This window comes from Alternaria ventricosa (assembly GCF_023758065.1).
Source record: "Alternaria ventricosa strain BMP 2768 chromosome Unknown scaffold_2, whole genome shotgun sequence".
NCBI lineage: Eukaryota > Fungi > Ascomycota > Dothideomycetes > Pleosporales > Pleosporaceae > Alternaria > Alternaria ventricosa.
Window position 1 is genome coordinate 1,452,702 of NW_026055682.1, and position 15,852 is coordinate 1,468,553.

The window sequence follows — 15,852 nt, forward strand, 5'->3', positions numbered from 1 at the left end:
CGGTTTCGTGACCGGTTCCAAGGGTTGCAGTGGGCTGACCCCGCGCACAATGACACCCTCATTTACACACATCTGCCCACTTGTGCAACTGCTCTCGAGTTATTACTCATTTATGCTGTTCATGGGTGCCAGAGCACCGCCCGCCACGACGTGACTGCAGACCTTATCCCAGTCTTGGTGCACCGCCACGCAAAGATTTCGTACGCTTATCGCAAGTACTTTGTTCTACTGATACTGGCGCTCAAGCAGCATCGAATTACTTTCAATAACGTTCATCATTCTTCTCCGATTTCTTACCACTTCTTCGTACATCAGGTACAACCATGGGCCAGTCATGGAGCAGCCAGCGAACGATCCAAGCAGCCTATGAGCGACGTGGAAAGAAAGTCGCCTTGAAATCAAGACGACCGAAGGACAGAACAAATTACGATGGGAGCGATTATCTCTCGTCTGACGCTGACGCATCCGAACGGCATCGGTACAGCCAGAGAACATCTAATGGCGTGACGGCCAAACCTAGACGCAGAGATAACAAAGCGGCTTCTTCGCATGCATCGTACCCTACCCACACAAAACCCATAGAGAAAACCAGGAAACAGCGCCCGTCAACATCCGATGTACATCGGGCCCAAAAAGAAGGTACAAAGAAACCAAAGTCCAGCCAAACTCACAGCAAAAGAGTCCAAGGCAGCAGTACAAAGCACAAGTCACTCAATCGAGTAGACAGCCACCATCACCACGACGATGAGCATCAACCCAAGAAAGAAAAGAAAGAATGCGCAGTTTGTACAGATGCACTTTCACTACACCACTTCCCCGACCGGCCGCCCACCAAAAACTGCAAGCACGGAGTCGACGTATGCCGAAAGTGTCTTCGCACATGGATCGCATCTGAGTCGAGCGCGAAAATGTGGAACGAAATAACATGCCCTACATGTAAAACGCAACTGCAAATAGCAGATATGAGAGACTTTGCGCCCAAAGATGTGTTCAAGCGGTGGGTTCTCTCCTCTCCCAAGACAATCTACCCTCATACACCCCTGCTAATGGATACCTTAGCTACAGCACCATCTCCTCCCGCGCAAAACAAGAAGCTCGCCTTGGCTTCCACTGGTGCAATCTGAAGGGTTGCAAAGCAGGACAAGTCCACTTACCCAACACACCCAAGTTCCGGTGCAACACCTGCGAAAAGACGTCTTGTGTTGTTCATAACGTGGCATGGCATAAGGGAGAGACATGTGCGGAGTACGATTATAGGACGAATGGAAAGCTGAAGAAGGAAGAGGAAGAGGCGAGTAGGAAGGTGGTGGAGAAAACGACGAAGGCGTGCCCGGGGTGTAAGAGGCCGATCGAGAAGAACAAGGGGTGTGATCATATGGAGTGTAAGTCTAGTTATCGTTTGTCGACACAGGCCGTATTTGAAGAGGCTAATTTGATTGACAGGTGCGAAATGCCATGTTCACTTTTGCTGGAAATGTTTGAAGCCGTATAATGCGTCGAACACGCTTGCGCGCAACACTAGAGAGTATTGTCTTTGTCATGGGATTAATGAGGGCTGATTTACTATACGCGGCGGGCTGAAAAGACAGTATTTGCGAAGCCGACAACAAGGAAAGAAACTATTACACCGTTTTCGCACATTTTACACATTCAACTGCATCAGCAGCGCTGGTAGCCCAGCACGCGCCATGTACGCAGCAGTCACCCCCACAATCGATGTCAAGACCATGTACTTGAACCAAACACCCTTCTTCCCTTTCCTCATCTCTTGCGTCTCCATCCAATGCCATCCCTCCGCGCTCTCATCAATCGTTCTCGTCGGCGCATAATCTAGTTTGGGCGCTACACTCAACGACTCGATGAGCGCTTTTCCCCCAGATTGCATAATGTACTTGTGTAAGTACCCAGCAAAGAAGTGATCAAAGTATGACTGGTGGCTGTTCATGCGCGTAAGCTTGCCACTGGTTTCGACATATTCCTTTGCTCGTGCGTAGCGACCGGCTTGGTATTCGGCGAACAAGGCGGCGAGATCGGGGGTGGAAATGCGGCGAGTGGGATTGGAGGCGAATTCGCGGTGGAGGATGTTGCAGAGGTGGATGGCAGACTCGACGGCTATGTTGGCGCCCATGCCGAGGTCGGCTGTCATCTGCTACTGCGTTAGCGATGCACTTTGGTGTTGATGGGTTTGAGAGGTGTACTTTGTGTGCTGAGTCGCCCACTAGGACTATGCGCCCGGCATGCCATTTACTGAGGACCCCTTCTTCGATATAGAGAAGACCGTGTCGCTGGTTTGTCTTCCATACATCACCCAGAGTGATATTGTTCGTCATAGGAAGATCGGCGAATCTCTCCGCCACCGCCTCAATCTCTGCTTCAGTAGCTTTACCTTTATGCTCTGCCTTTTGAAATTCGTCTTTGAAGGTGACACCCCACATAGCCTTGTCCATCTGCGAAAATAGAAGCATGGTAACGTCCTGACCGAGAATCATATGGGTATTGGAGTTACCGAGTTGAGCATTGTCTGGAGCCGTGCTGACGCCGAACAAACCTCTGTATTCTCCGAACGACATTACCTCTTTGTCGATTTCGGGTATGCTGCCCGGTTCGAATTTGTCGGCGTAGTCCCACATGAGCTTCCGAACATGACTGTGCACACCGTCTGCGCCGATGACCATGTCTCCTTCTTCGATAGAGCCATCGGCTAGGTGAACACGAACACCCGTGTCAGTTTGCTCGATACGTTCAAGGCGCCTGCTGGTGTGAATCTTGGACTTATCCGGCAGCCCTTCGTATAGATGCGACACACAAGTTTGGCGATCGAACAGGATGCTAGGTATTTTGAAGCTGCCGTGGGGTCAGCGCGTGATTCGTCCACTTCATACATATCTCAGGTATGGCAACGTACAGTCTGCTCACAGTCTGCATAGTATCATCGCGGCAGATCAAACTTCCGTCTGGCCATCGTTTGTAAGAGTTTTCGACGGGCGCCGTAGTCTTGGTGATTCTGTCGAGAATACCAAACTGGTCAAAGATGCGTGCGACAGCCGGCCAAACAATTAGTGCTGCGCCTTTTATTGAAACAATCTTGTCGTGCTTTTCGAGGACGACATGTTCGATATTGGCTAGTTGTAGAGCGTGTGAGAGCGACAAGCCGACAATACCTGCCCCAATGACGATGACCCGAAATGGCTTTGGAGATGTGGAATCTTTGTCTGCCATAATGAATTGCGATGCTGATGCAAGGGTTGCGCTGGGAAACCTTGGCTCTTAGGTCCGAGGCCTAGAGCAAGGGATGGTCGTGACTCGAATCACTGCCGGCTTTACTATTGTTCTCGCATGACGCCTGTTGGGCCATTTGATTTAGCCTGCTACTATATGAGCCGTGTTGGGGTACGTCAAAACAGTTATGATTTGCAAGTATCGGGTGGTGCCACAAGGGAGGCGTCCTAGGCTGTTGGCGTATCTCGGTTTCGATGATGCTGACACGAGCACCTTGCAAGCACCTCGGGCGTTTTCTTACTTTGTAGACGAGTCATATCGTAGGGCTTGCGCACCGTATTCTATGTCTTGAATATAGTACAGTCAGATCAGCTGGACATGATCCAAGCGTTGTCGATCTGGTGGTGTGGTAGTGACGATGTTGTTTGTACAGCGTCGCGCCTACATAGTCAATATGGAAGCAGCCTTACGCGGGAGATGCGCGATAAGCATCGAACTTGCTGCAGTGGAAGACAACAATATACCCCATCAAAACGACGGTTGCAAAATGTTTGTACTCCTCTCCGATGATGGTACGAAGCGCAATGTGAGTAGGCGTGGAATGATCGGCAAATGAATACTTTGGAACTTGTTGTTAACGTAGTAGCCAGGGTGAATTGGTGGATTGGTAGCACTGCTTAGGTGATGGAGTTGCCGAACAAGGCCGCAATGACTGTGTCCATGCAGGAACCAGCTCGCTTGTGACGTCGAAAACCTGGGGTAGTGGGATCTGCAGCCCTGGCCCGACACAAGACGTAGTGTGGTACTCAGATGTCTCCGGCTGCGCGATTCATGAAATGAAGTTGAATGCGAACCTGATCTGGTGATGTCTGTGAATTGGTTTACATTTCACTATGCGAAAGTGGGCTCAGTAAACCTTGTAGATGGCTCAGTGAAATGGAGAGAACTCCGACAGCACGTGAGGGTCGAACTCGGGAAACACCTGTTGTGATAGCCACTAACGTCGGCAGAGACGACTGGATTGCCGAGCTTGGTAGTGACGGATCGGCCTTGAAACGAGGCGGTAGGGTGCAGTGAACGGGAGCTGCGACGAACTGCCTGGGTAGCCCACATGTTGCTTGGCACACTAGCCGCATTGGCCGACCCCAGCTTGCACCTTCAAGCAGGCGCATCACGGTATCGCGCCTGTCTCGCAGCCAACGCCCCTCCGCCCATCGCCCACCGCTGGCTCCCGAATCGATGAACACGGTGCACTCGATTTGCCGGGTGAATACGCGCTTGCCGTAGCTTGCACCTGACAGGACCGGCGCCGGCGCGTCATTTCGCGATCGCCCAACCTCACCCTTGCGGGTCTCTGGACACATTCGCACTTTCTACATGGCGCCTGTTCCTGACACACCACTACCACGCGTGAGAAGCACACGACCGCCCCGGCGACACATATCTGACTCGGCGCCAGCTAGCAAGCGGCGCAAGTACGTTCCAGGCGGACCAGGAGGCGGGGGACGATACGTGGATGACGAGGGGCTGGAGACGCCCGTAGGAGGAACTGGACCCGGAGGATACGCGTATACTGGTCCCCGGGGCCGTGTAGGACGCATCAACGCCGAGCGGCAGGGCCTGCCCATATCAGCGCCGTCGCCCTCATACACCAGACCCCGACGCGAAAGGCCGCCAGCTGGACCGCGTTCCAGTTCGGCCGCCGCAGTTGCCGCCGCCGTGGCTCAAAACGATGGATACAAGCCGCGCGAGGAGCGGAGCTGGGATGAATTTCATCCGGACCTGGACATCGACGCCGAGTTCCCCGTCTTCAGCGCAGACCAGATAGATGGCATCAGCCCTGCAGACAGCGCCCCGGGGACTCCGCTCAATGGCTCATCGACGGGCCAGTACGCCGTCGACAGCGGTCTCTCCGCGGTTCTTGACGGCCTACGGGCGCAACAAGCAGAGAATGTCGCGCAAGAGCAGGAGGACGCAAGCTTAGCCGTCAACGGCTCAGGCGCCTTCGTCACACCAAAGCGACGCCCAGGTCGACCGCCTCGCAACCGAGACTCTATGCTAGCTGGGCTCGGATCGCCGCCCCGGCCACGAGTCAACCCCCTTCCGACTATGAATCCGAGGGAAAAGTTGAATCTGCCCAAGCCATCAGTGCGTCAAGTCGATCCGTTCAAAGAACACGAAGAAAGCGAGGGCGTCAAGGTCAACTATGTCGACAAGACCATGGCGAACATCGGATACCAAGAGAGCGAGATCTTCACAAGGCCATCGGAAAACAGCCTCATTAGGCTACCAGAAGGCTCTATCGAAGAAGATCTGGATCTCACACTGCAGACAGAGGCTGAAGGTACTGCAGGCGCAGTTGCTGTAGGTCGCGTCGAGTACGACATGGATGAGCAAGACGACCGGTGGCTGGAAGCACTCAATGTGCAGCGAAAAGAAGAGGGTGTCGAAGGCATCAAGCCTGCGATATTCGAAGTAACCATCACCCAGATCGAGAAGGAGTGGCACGCGCTGGAAAAGCGTAAGTTTTGTGGTGCTTGACGAAAGGGACGTAACAGCTGACATGTGAAAGGCATACCCAAACCCAACCCGAAGCCACCTCAGACACATCGACCACGCTCGAGCAGTGCAGCTGCTGTCAACGGAGAGCCTGCTGGCCAAGGCGAAGAGCAAGATACAAAGTGCGCCATCTGCGATGACGGCGACTGCGAGAACACAAATGCAATAGTATTCTGCGATGGTTGCGACTTAGCCGTCCATCAAGAGTGCTACGGCGTGCCTTTTATCCCCGAAGGACAATGGCTGTGCAGACGATGTCAATTAGTGGGGCGCGGCACCCCTGTCAGCGAGCTTCCGGTATGACCTGATCCTACCTGCTTTACCAAATGCATGCTGACGCTCACAGGGTTGCATATTCTGTCCGAATATAGACGGTGCGTTCAAACAGACCACTACAATGAAGTGGGCGCATCTGCTGTGCGCCATGTGGATACCAGAGGTATCATTGGGCAATGCGACGTTCCAAGAGCCAGTTCAAGATGTTGAGAAGGTACCCAAGACTAGGTGGAAACTGGTAAGTGATCAAGATTCCTCATTATTCGAGTGGCGCATTAATTGCTTTACAGTCTTGCTACATCTGCAAACAGAAGATGGGGGCCTGTATACAATGCGGCCACAAGTCCTGTTTCGAAGCTTTCCACGTCACATGTGCACGGAGGGCTAGACTATGCCTGCGCATGAAGTCTTCACAATCGTCGAACCCGCAGGATACGACTGTGCTCAAAGCCTATTGCGATCGACACACTCCGTCCGACTGGAAGCGTGAATTCGATGTTGAGAGTGCAATCGCAGATGCGAAGGCCTTCTACCGCCACACCATGCGTCACATTCGCTGGCCGGACAGCCAAGCTTATGCCCTTTCCATTGGATCTTCGCACGCGATGCCTTCCATTGAAGGGCCGGATGACGACACCCCTGGATCCAACAAGCGAAAACGTGGACAATCTACAAAGTCTTGGAGACTGCCATCTGGAGCTCCGGTCGTGCCCCAGGCTGTCTACCACAACGTTGAAAACACGCTGATCAAGTTTAATGTACGTAAACGTAAGGAGTTCGTGCAGGAAGCCTGCAAGTACTGGACGCTCAAGCGCGAGGCACGACGAGGTGCGGCCCTTCTCAAGCGTCTTCAGCTCCAAATGGAGGCCTTCTCTTCTATGGAGATCACTCGCCGCAACTTTGCAGGCATGGGAGCAGCTGGCAGACCCCGACTCCAACGACGCATTGAGTTTGCAGAACGTCTTGAAGATGACATGGAGCAAATCCGTGTCCTCTGCGAGATGGTCAAACAGCGAGAAGCTGAGAAGCTCAAGGACGTCTTGATACTGCAGCAGATCGTCGATTGCATCTACTTCCCAATACCTCAGTTACTGCAGCCTATCCTGGTGCGAGCACAAACGTAAGTAATCCGCCTCTAGAACTTGAATCCTCACTAACTTTGCATTAGACTTGATAGTAGAGGCTACTTCAGCGACGGATTCAACAAGCTTCAGATCAAGCTCGACGAGAAATACTACACTTCGGTGCAGACATTCAACGACGATGTGGCCGCGGTCTTGAGTGCTGAGCTTGGATCTGCCGCTGTCCCCAACGTTGGCGATGCTGAAGATCAGCTGAACAGGAGTGCGCACAGCAGTCTGAGCTCTGAGCAGAAGGAATTGAAGAAAGTCGTTAAGCGAATCACCAAAAGCCTACAACCTTATTTTGAAGATGCGATCCGCAAGGAGTCTGAGCTGGCTGGCCGGCCTTACGAAAAACTTCCGGACCTGGAGACGCTCCTCAACCAGAAGCTGCAACGCAGGCCGAGCATCCTGTCTCACGACGAGACTGTGCGACAGACGACGGAGTCCGACCCAACAACTATTGAAGAAGCTCAGGAAATTGCAGTTGATGGGGAAGAAGCTGCTGTGCTCACTCAGAAACCAGAGGAGATGCAGCTTGCGCCCACGCCTGACGAGAACGCCGCAGACGCACATCACGCACAACATGCACATGACGAGGCAGCAGACGAGGCGGCCATCGCCATTCAACTCGGCCAAGATCCTCTTCACGTGTCCAGCGGCCAGCCCGAGAACGCAGTGGTGGAAGCCCGTGTGGAGACCAATGGCCGACCCGAGCCTCTCACGCCTCCAAGATCCGAGAAGAACTTACTCAACCCTCTGGGTAATGGCGGTGTTCCCTGGTACTTTGAGCACTTCGATGTGCATGGCACTACCGTGTACGAAGAACGGTACACCGGTCGTGAGGTACTCCGAGACATGAGCGAGGAGCTTAGCGAGCTAGACGACGACGAACTCGACGGCCTGGCCGACTCTGATCCAGTTCGGCCCACAGACACACCCGAGTCCAATGTCGCCGCCATTAAGAAAGCGGTAGCGCGCAAGAGGCAGAAGAGATCGAGGGGATGGTAGATTACTGGGTTCACGTTTCTTTTATCCTTTTCTTTGGCATGTGCTCCCTGAGCCATGTCTTGTATTATCATTGGCATTTGCAGCATGGCTACCTTGATGGGTAGATGAGTTGCTACTGGCGCAAGGCGTTCACATTCGGAGTTGGAACATGATACCGCACTTCGATGGATTGTTTCAGCAGAGCATTCTGGCAGGAGTAATTGGAGGATGGCTGGTCGACTCTGCATGGCGTCTAGCGGGGTTTGGTCAACGAAGCGCCCATAGCGATAGGCTTGATTATGAATATACTTGGTGGTAATGCGCATCATCGATTCTCACTTGACCTACTATTTCACTTGGTTCGTGAAGGTCCTCGGCGGGAGAGCAGAGCCTCACTCGTGAAGAAACGGCGGTGCACTAGTAATATTGACGCACGTTGACGTTGACGGCTTAGACAGGGCGACCAGGGCGCTGCTGTTGCCCCTAGCAGTTGCCTCACTCGAGCCTGCGCAGCTGCCGTCAGGACAGTCAGGACAGTCCTTTGACAGAGCGAACATCGCATTTAGCTACAAATAGCATCTGGCCTCCGCTCTCTCATCACCTTTTCCACTTTTACTCCACTCACTTGCAGCACAGCTGTCCTTAGCGCGAGGCTTACTAAGTAGGGACGCGGCTACCGTCGATCAGCCCTGCCAAAAAACTGCCCAAACTCGCAGCTTCAGCAAACACCTCTCCTCAACCAACCAACTACCAACTCCCCCGACCCACCACAACATCATCACCATGGAGTACGAAAACGAACAGCGCGGCTACGATGGTTTGTCTCCCGCCCTGTGTGATGCCAGCGCCCTTACTGACTGGTTTGCAGATGAGCCTCGCGGCTACGAACGCGACCGCAGCAGGTCTCCGCGTGGTGACCGTCGCGACGATGGCGCGCGCGCCCGTAGTGCCTCACCTGGCGGCCGCGACAGCCGGTATGTATCTGCCTGCTTGCTCATGTAGATGGAACTGTCGCTAACGAATGCCCAGTGGCCCGCCGCCAGAGCGCAGGGACGATGACGATGAGAGCCGCAACTCAGGCTCCAACCTCTTCGTCACCGGCATCCACCCTACTCTCAGCGAGGAGGAGGTCACCCGTCTCTTCGAGAAGTATGGCGAGGTAGAGCAGTGCAACATCATGCGCGATCCTCACACTAAGGAGTCTCGCGGCTTTGGCTTCGTCAAGATGGTCACCTCCGAGCAGGCTGACGCAGCAAAGGAGGGTCTACAAGGAGAGGTCCACCAGGGCCGGACACTCAGCATTGAGAAGGCTCGCCGTGCGCGTCCTCGTACTCCCACCCCGGGCAAGTACTACGGCCCGCCCAAGCGTGGTAAGTCTGCTCACTGTCTGCAGCGTACATGCCGTGCTAACTACGTTTCAGAGTTCGGTGGACGTGGCGGCCGGGGCGGCGGCCCTCGCTACAACGATCGCTACACTGATGACCGCCGCGGCGGTTACGGCCGACGCGATGACTACGGTTCCCGCAGCTCAAGATACGACGATCGCGGCTACGGTGGCGGCCGTCGCGACGACTACGGTCCTCGTGGCGTCGACCGCTATGCCTCTGACCGCAGCTACGGTGGCAGGGATGGCGGCCGCGATGGAGGACGCGATGGCGGACGTGATGACCGCCGGGGTGGTGGAGGTGGCTACTACGACAGGCCTCCGCCCCCAGCTGCTGGCGCCTACGACGCCCCTCCTCCGCGCGAGGCGTACGGCGGTGGAGGACGCTCGTACGAGGGTGATTACGATCGCTCATACCGCTAGCTCCCAGCTGACACAGGCAGAACCCAAGCGGTACTAAGTTAGGGTTCGTATGGCTTCCTCGGTTTGTCGCCTCTCTCTCAGCACTTCATTCCTGTAATCCCATGGCTACTTCACTGGGTTCAGTTTAATACGGCTTTCACACGCACACAAAGGAAATGTGGTCGACAAAAGTTCTTCGATATGGTTCGCAGCAAAGTGGGATCATACCACGATCTGGCGTCTTGCAGCTCGACATCGTCTTAGCCCTTCGTCGGCTCGGTATTTCCTTGGAGAAACGGTTCAGCACTTCGGTAAATGCTTTCGGGGCAACGTCTATAGCCCTTGGGAGCACCAGTCATCTTGATCGACACCAAATTGTACTTCTATCTACTGCCTCACGATGCAACCTGGACGTCCAGTAACCCGTCCACACCACCTTCCGCATGACCAGCACTGTCTAAATACTCTTCCTATCATCCACCATGACCGCATCCATGTCAACGCAGCCCCGACCCAGTAACATTAATGGGCTTGCCAGCATCGACCCCCGACCATCACAGCATCTCGCACTGTAAATTCGCTCCGACACGTAACGGGTGCTTGAGGTGTATCCACACAGCATTTAATTTGCGTGTCGGTGTCGCGCAACTCGAACAGCATAGTTGGGCAGCTTGCCTGAGGTCCAAAGTCCACGCCAGAGCCCGTGATGATAGCTCGCAGACGCGTCGCGATTGCTCCATGCAAACGAGGCGGTGTGTGCAAGTCTATGCTCCGGGGTGAGGTACATTCGAAGGTGCGTGCCCTCCAATCTCGTTTGTGTTACTTCCTTTTTCGTCACTCGTGCTTTCCTCACCATGCCACTCACAAGCTGAGTCGGAGTCATGCAAACGTCGACTGCATAACAAGGTAAAATCGTGAACGCGACACTTACTTGATCTCGGCGACAGTAGAGCGGAATGTTGGCATCGTCACCAACTTGTAGATGTATGTGCTGCAATGAGCACACGGTGCAAGGCATTGCGCAACGGCTACGCCGCAACATCACACATGATGCTCCCGCGACCAAAGAGATTTAGTCATCTCTGTCGCACACATGTTATCACCACTATAGGACTCTGAGGCGTCCACTGTCGCTTGATGAATCAAATAGCCAACGTCAAACCTAATGTGCGGCTAATTCTCCTCAGCCCCTGCAATATTTGCAGTTTCCGTAGAGCCATGTAGAATGCAAATCATGCCAAGTTCATCTTTGATCATGCAGAATGCCCATGTGGGATACACTTCGACGCTTGTGCCTGGCTAAAGTCTTAAGCTGTTCTTGGAGATCCACGGCAGCCGTGGAGCCGCGGGGTGCCCCGACTGAAAGGCCGATGCAGGGTTGGATGCAGCCTGCAGCTGGTAGCGGGCCGTCTCTGGCTTCTAGCACGACCGACCCTCAGCCCAAAGTCAACCGTCGCCATCGCTGCGGCGTCCGTAGCGGGCCACAGGTGCAACGCCTGTGTCTTGTGCGCTGTGACTTGAGTATAGCGTAAAAGACAATGGTCCTGTATATCTGGTCTTTCCGCGATGCGTCGCCTCTTTACTCATACGCGCTCCGGTGGCCTATGTCATTCATTCGTCGTTCCACGTTCGTCACTGCGGAGCTTTCCTTCGACCAACCCCAGCTGCCGCGCGGCGACTCCACCAGCACCGTGAGCTTGACAAGTCCGATCCCAAATATGCCCGGCTAACAATGCGACAGTATAAGACCCTCAGAATCTCACGCTGACCTTGGCGGTCAACGCCTTTCGCCCCCTGCCAGTCGTTCGCTCCCAACTCACGCAGGATGACCCGACGAAACGTCATTCCAGTCCTCGCGCTAATCCTCACGCTATCCGTAATCGCATTCTTCTACTCAGGAATAGACTCTAGCCAGGCATGGCGGGGTCTACCACAACATGTCGGTCTAGGAGACCACATTGGCAGTGACGAGCGGCCACCTCTGAGTACCGGCATCGCCGAGCCCTCGAAAGATGCGACCCAAGACCCGGACTATGCGAACTGGAACCCGACCCCCATTTTCAAGCCAGGCTCGCCAATGCCTGCAGAACACAATTATACCTCGACACTGGTGATTGCCAAGACGAAGCATGAGAGTGTTGACTGGATCCTAGACAAGATGCCAGAGCAGCAGACCGCCGTCTACGTAGCCGACGACCCCTCCGCACCGCTGCATCCGCCCAAGAACAAGGGGCACGAGGTCATGGTATATCTCTCGTGGATCATTGACAACTACGACAACCTCCCCGACGTCGCCATATTCATGCACGCGCATCAGCTGTCCTGGCACAACGACGAGATTCTCGGCAACGACGCACATCTGCTCATAAGCCGACTCAACCGAGCCCGCGTTTGGAGGGAAGGCTTCGTGAACATGAGGTGCAGCTGGAATCCCGGCTGCCCCGATTGGATGCACCCGGCAGAAACCGAGCTGAACCCTCAAAAGCAGGAAGAGATTCTCTTAGCCAAGTCGTGGAGCGAGCTCTTTCCCCTCGACGAAGTACCCACCGTTCTCGCACAACCTTGCTGCGCACAATTCGCCCTCTCCCGAGAACGCATACAAGCGAAGCCCTACGCGCAATACGTCTGGTACAGAGACTGGCTCTTCAACACACGTCTATCAGACGCCCTCAGTGGACGCATCTGGGAATACGTATGGCAATTCGTCTTCACGGGCCAGAACATCTTTTGTCCCAAAGAGCACATCTGTTTTTGCGACCAATACGGATCCTGTTTCGGGGGAGAAGAGCAATACGCGAATTTCATTGCCCTCAAGAACGAACTCGGAGACCGGGAAAGGGATCTCAGAGCGTGGGAGGAGAAGCGAAAGGCGATAGAAGAAGCAACGCGAGACAACGACCAGACAAAGCTGCAAGATCTGGAAATACCAGAGGTAGGGAAGGACGCTGAATTCAGGCGGGAGATCGATCGGCTGAGACCCATTGTCGACGGCCTGAAACATGATGCTGAAGTGAGGGGACAAGATCCTCGCAATCGGGCAGAGGAGTTGGGGAGGGAGTGGCATGAGGGTGATGGCTTTTAACATTCTTCTAGATACCCTGGGTTTTAAGCGGCGTATCTTGTCGTGCTGTATGGCGTTGATTTGCTATGGGTTTAGAAGGGCGTTATTGCATGCTACTTAGGGGTGGGATACTGTTGTAACAAGATGAATAATACATCATACACTACGTTCGCAGCATACTCAAGTCCTTCAATCTTACCATACCGTCATGCGAACAGTTGAGGTTGCCCCGATTCGTCAAGGTTCAGAAAGGCGCTAGGCAAGATAGCTTATCTTAGCGTCCCAAGTTCGGTCACATGCGCGCGCGCGTTATGCGTGCAAACAAGACAAACTCAACCCCATCCCGAGTTGATTTGGCCCGCTGCCCGGCCCGCTTGTCGTTCTCACACGACAGCAATCAGGTGTGTCTGCTGATCTGATTTCTACCATTTCGCGTCAAACCAAACCACGATCCTAATCTCCGCACCTCGATGCCAGCTTACGTCGCCGAGACGGATCAAACTGCACTCCATCCTCTCCTCTTGTCGGGTCAAACCATGCTTTGCCCTCTCCATCGAATCGCAAATGATGCTCTCTTGCGCCCAAACCAAAACATGTCGCTGCTTCGGTGTCAAACCAAACCTCGTGGGCGCTTGCATACAAAAGAGATTCGGTGTCGCGCTCGCTCTGTAGACATATCGAGTCGATCTCCATTCGCAGTCCAGCTTGCATGAACTCAGTTGCTGTCTCAATCTCAACTTTTGATCCAAAGACTTACCATCTGTGCATTGACAGCTCATACGACCGATCCCTCCCAGCCCTGTTTGGCTCCTACCGTCTGAGCCGTCTGATCTCGGGGGATACGAACCACGATGCGGGCAAACGTCGACGCGCCATACTACCAGATGCGCCCCGGTCAGTTCGTCACCACGCCCAACAGTACAAACGGTGCACCGCCCCCATTCGTGTCCGACGACGATGAATATGACTTGTCTGGTCCCGTTCCCCTCGCATCGCCGCCCCAACACCATCTCAACACATACCCGTACGCCGAACATACTGCCCGTCAGACGTCAGACGATCACACACTGGAAGAAAACCATAACCTCGTCGAGCTACTAGAGGCTGCGACAGCTGCGGGTCAGGCAGCATATGCTATGGATACTGGAGATGCTGTAACGGCGACTCTCCCATTACAGGATAGAGGCAAGAGAAAAAGAGGTATTAGCCCCCCGGCCGAGGATGCATCGCATCATACCGGTAGGTCTGTCAACTCTAAGCGACTTAGAAGTGGTGGACCTACCGATCCTCGGCTTCGGGACCAAGGCCATAATGTGCAGGGTGACTCTGTCAATGACGCTGTACCGCCTTCCAGCGAGTCTCTGTTGAACGATGCCCGTGCCGCAGGCGTACACTCAGCTGCTGCTCTCTTCCGCCGCTCCTCCGAAAGAACGTCTCGCAAGTACACACGGCCGCCAATGTCAAAGCTGTTCATGTCCCTCCAGCTTAGTCCTGAGAACTTCCTTCAGCTACAAGCTTTAGCAAAAGGCTACATGCTCGACACATCACACCCTGAGCGGCAGAGCTGCGTTGGAAACCGTGGTAAAGGCGATACAGATATGGTCAAGTTGCGGCTCTTCAACTGTGTCCGGGACTTCCTGAACGAAGGCGTTGGCGAGCAGTTCTTTGGCGAAGATGTGGAGAAGCCGGGCGAGAAGGACGCGATTGAAGCTGCTCGCGCACTTGGAGAAGATAAGACTCCTGATGCCGGAGAAAGACTGACATGGCCAAGGGACGGCAACAAGATTATTAGTCTCGTTACTCCGTTGATGCGACGAATGGTCACGAACGAGCGGCAGCGGCAGTATGCGATCGAGACCAGAAAAGGTGGCGCGAAGAAGAGAGACAAAGAAGCTAGTGCTGAAGCTACGCTTCAGCAAGGTGATGACGATACAGGACGTGGAGTCGAGCAGCATCCACAACCGGTTTTCGATCGTAACCTGGATCATCCTGCGCTGTCACAGCTGACAGCTTCGTCGACACGACGCACAACTGCAACGCCTCAGCTTTCTTTCCAGGGGAAGGATGGAACGTCAGACTCCAGAGAAGCGGCAGAATCCAACGCAACCACACAGCCAAATTTGAAGGTAGGATCAACTCCTTCATGCTATTAGTATGATTGACGCTGCTAACTCATCAAACAGTTGCCCACGACCAGCCCTACGGAACCCAATCTCTCGCACATCAACATCTTCCTCGTACTTGCCTCATCGAGCGGCAAACCAGGCATCAAGCTCGACGAGAAGCGCATCATAGCCGAATCACAAGCACACTTGGCATGGTACGATTACAACGACTTTATGCGAGAGGTCACCTTCCTCCTCAAGGCCGCCAGAGACAGATACCCTGAACTCGACGTGGGCATAGGGTCTCCGGACGTTGAGCCCGGCACAGACAACCTTCGTGGACTCGCTGCTGCCGCCAATGCACTGCAAACGGAGCATGCTCTACACGGAATATCTTCCCCAATCAACGGTCTCCCTCAATCATCCGAAGATGACAACGCTTCTATCCTTCCCACACCCACTTCAGCAGTGAGCACTCGCCCCGTGTTCCCTGTCGACAGTCATGCGGAAACCAAGTCTCTTCCCCGTCACGCTATCAAGTCTATTGGTCCACAGGGATGGCGTGACATTCGCAATGCGGATGATTGGTATAGTGTGCTGAGGGAGAAGGCATTTGCTGTTTGGGCTGATGGTGTGTGCAATGTGCTTGTTGAGCTTGTAGACGTTGCTGGGGTGGTGGGGTAAGTTTAGGGTTGGGTTTGTGAAAGGTAAGTGTGGTAAGGAGCTTGGTATTGT

The 15,852-nt window shown here is 54.2% G+C and overlaps 5 protein-coding genes across 5 annotated transcripts; 4 read left to right on the forward strand and 1 right to left on the reverse strand.

The window, feature by feature from the left end:
• Positions 1-1,642: 1,642 nt before the first annotated feature.
• J4E93_001474 (uncharacterized protein) lies at positions 1,643-3,219 on the reverse strand (the record flags this gene model as incomplete). The annotated part of the gene is made up of 3 exons (XM_049339425.1): positions 1,643-2,146; positions 2,304-2,844; positions 2,906-3,219. The coding sequence occupies 3 exons, from the start codon at positions 3,217-3,219 to the stop codon at positions 1,643-1,645; spliced, it is 1,359 nt and encodes a 452-aa protein (XP_049203382.1).
• A 1,377-nt stretch (positions 3,220-4,596) lies between these two features.
• J4E93_001475 (uncharacterized protein) lies at positions 4,597-8,186 on the forward strand (the record flags this gene model as incomplete). The annotated part of the gene is made up of 5 exons (XM_049339426.1): positions 4,597-5,740; positions 5,792-6,075; positions 6,125-6,292; positions 6,345-7,174; positions 7,223-8,186. 5 exons carry the CDS (start codon positions 4,597-4,599, stop codon positions 8,184-8,186), a joined length of 3,390 nt encoding a protein of 1,129 aa, XP_049203383.1.
• A 762-nt stretch (positions 8,187-8,948) lies between these two features.
• Positions 8,949-9,972, forward strand: J4E93_001476 (uncharacterized protein; the record flags this gene model as incomplete). Its single annotated transcript, XM_049339427.1, has 4 exons — positions 8,949-8,982; positions 9,034-9,139; positions 9,195-9,535; positions 9,587-9,972. The coding sequence occupies 4 exons, from the start codon at positions 8,949-8,951 to the stop codon at positions 9,970-9,972; spliced, it is 867 nt and encodes a 288-aa protein (XP_049203384.1).
• Positions 9,973-11,776: 1,804 nt separating this feature from the next.
• J4E93_001477 (uncharacterized protein) lies at positions 11,777-13,033 on the forward strand (the record flags this gene model as incomplete). The annotated part of the gene is made up of 1 exon (XM_049339428.1): positions 11,777-13,033. One exon carries the CDS (start codon positions 11,777-11,779, stop codon positions 13,031-13,033), a length of 1,257 nt encoding a protein of 418 aa, XP_049203385.1.
• An 863-nt stretch (positions 13,034-13,896) lies between these two features.
• J4E93_001478 (uncharacterized protein) lies at positions 13,897-15,801 on the forward strand (the record flags this gene model as incomplete). The annotated part of the gene is made up of 2 exons (XM_049339429.1): positions 13,897-15,138; positions 15,196-15,801. The coding sequence occupies 2 exons, from the start codon at positions 13,897-13,899 to the stop codon at positions 15,799-15,801; spliced, it is 1,848 nt and encodes a 615-aa protein (XP_049203386.1).
• Positions 15,802-15,852: the final 51 nt, after the last annotated feature.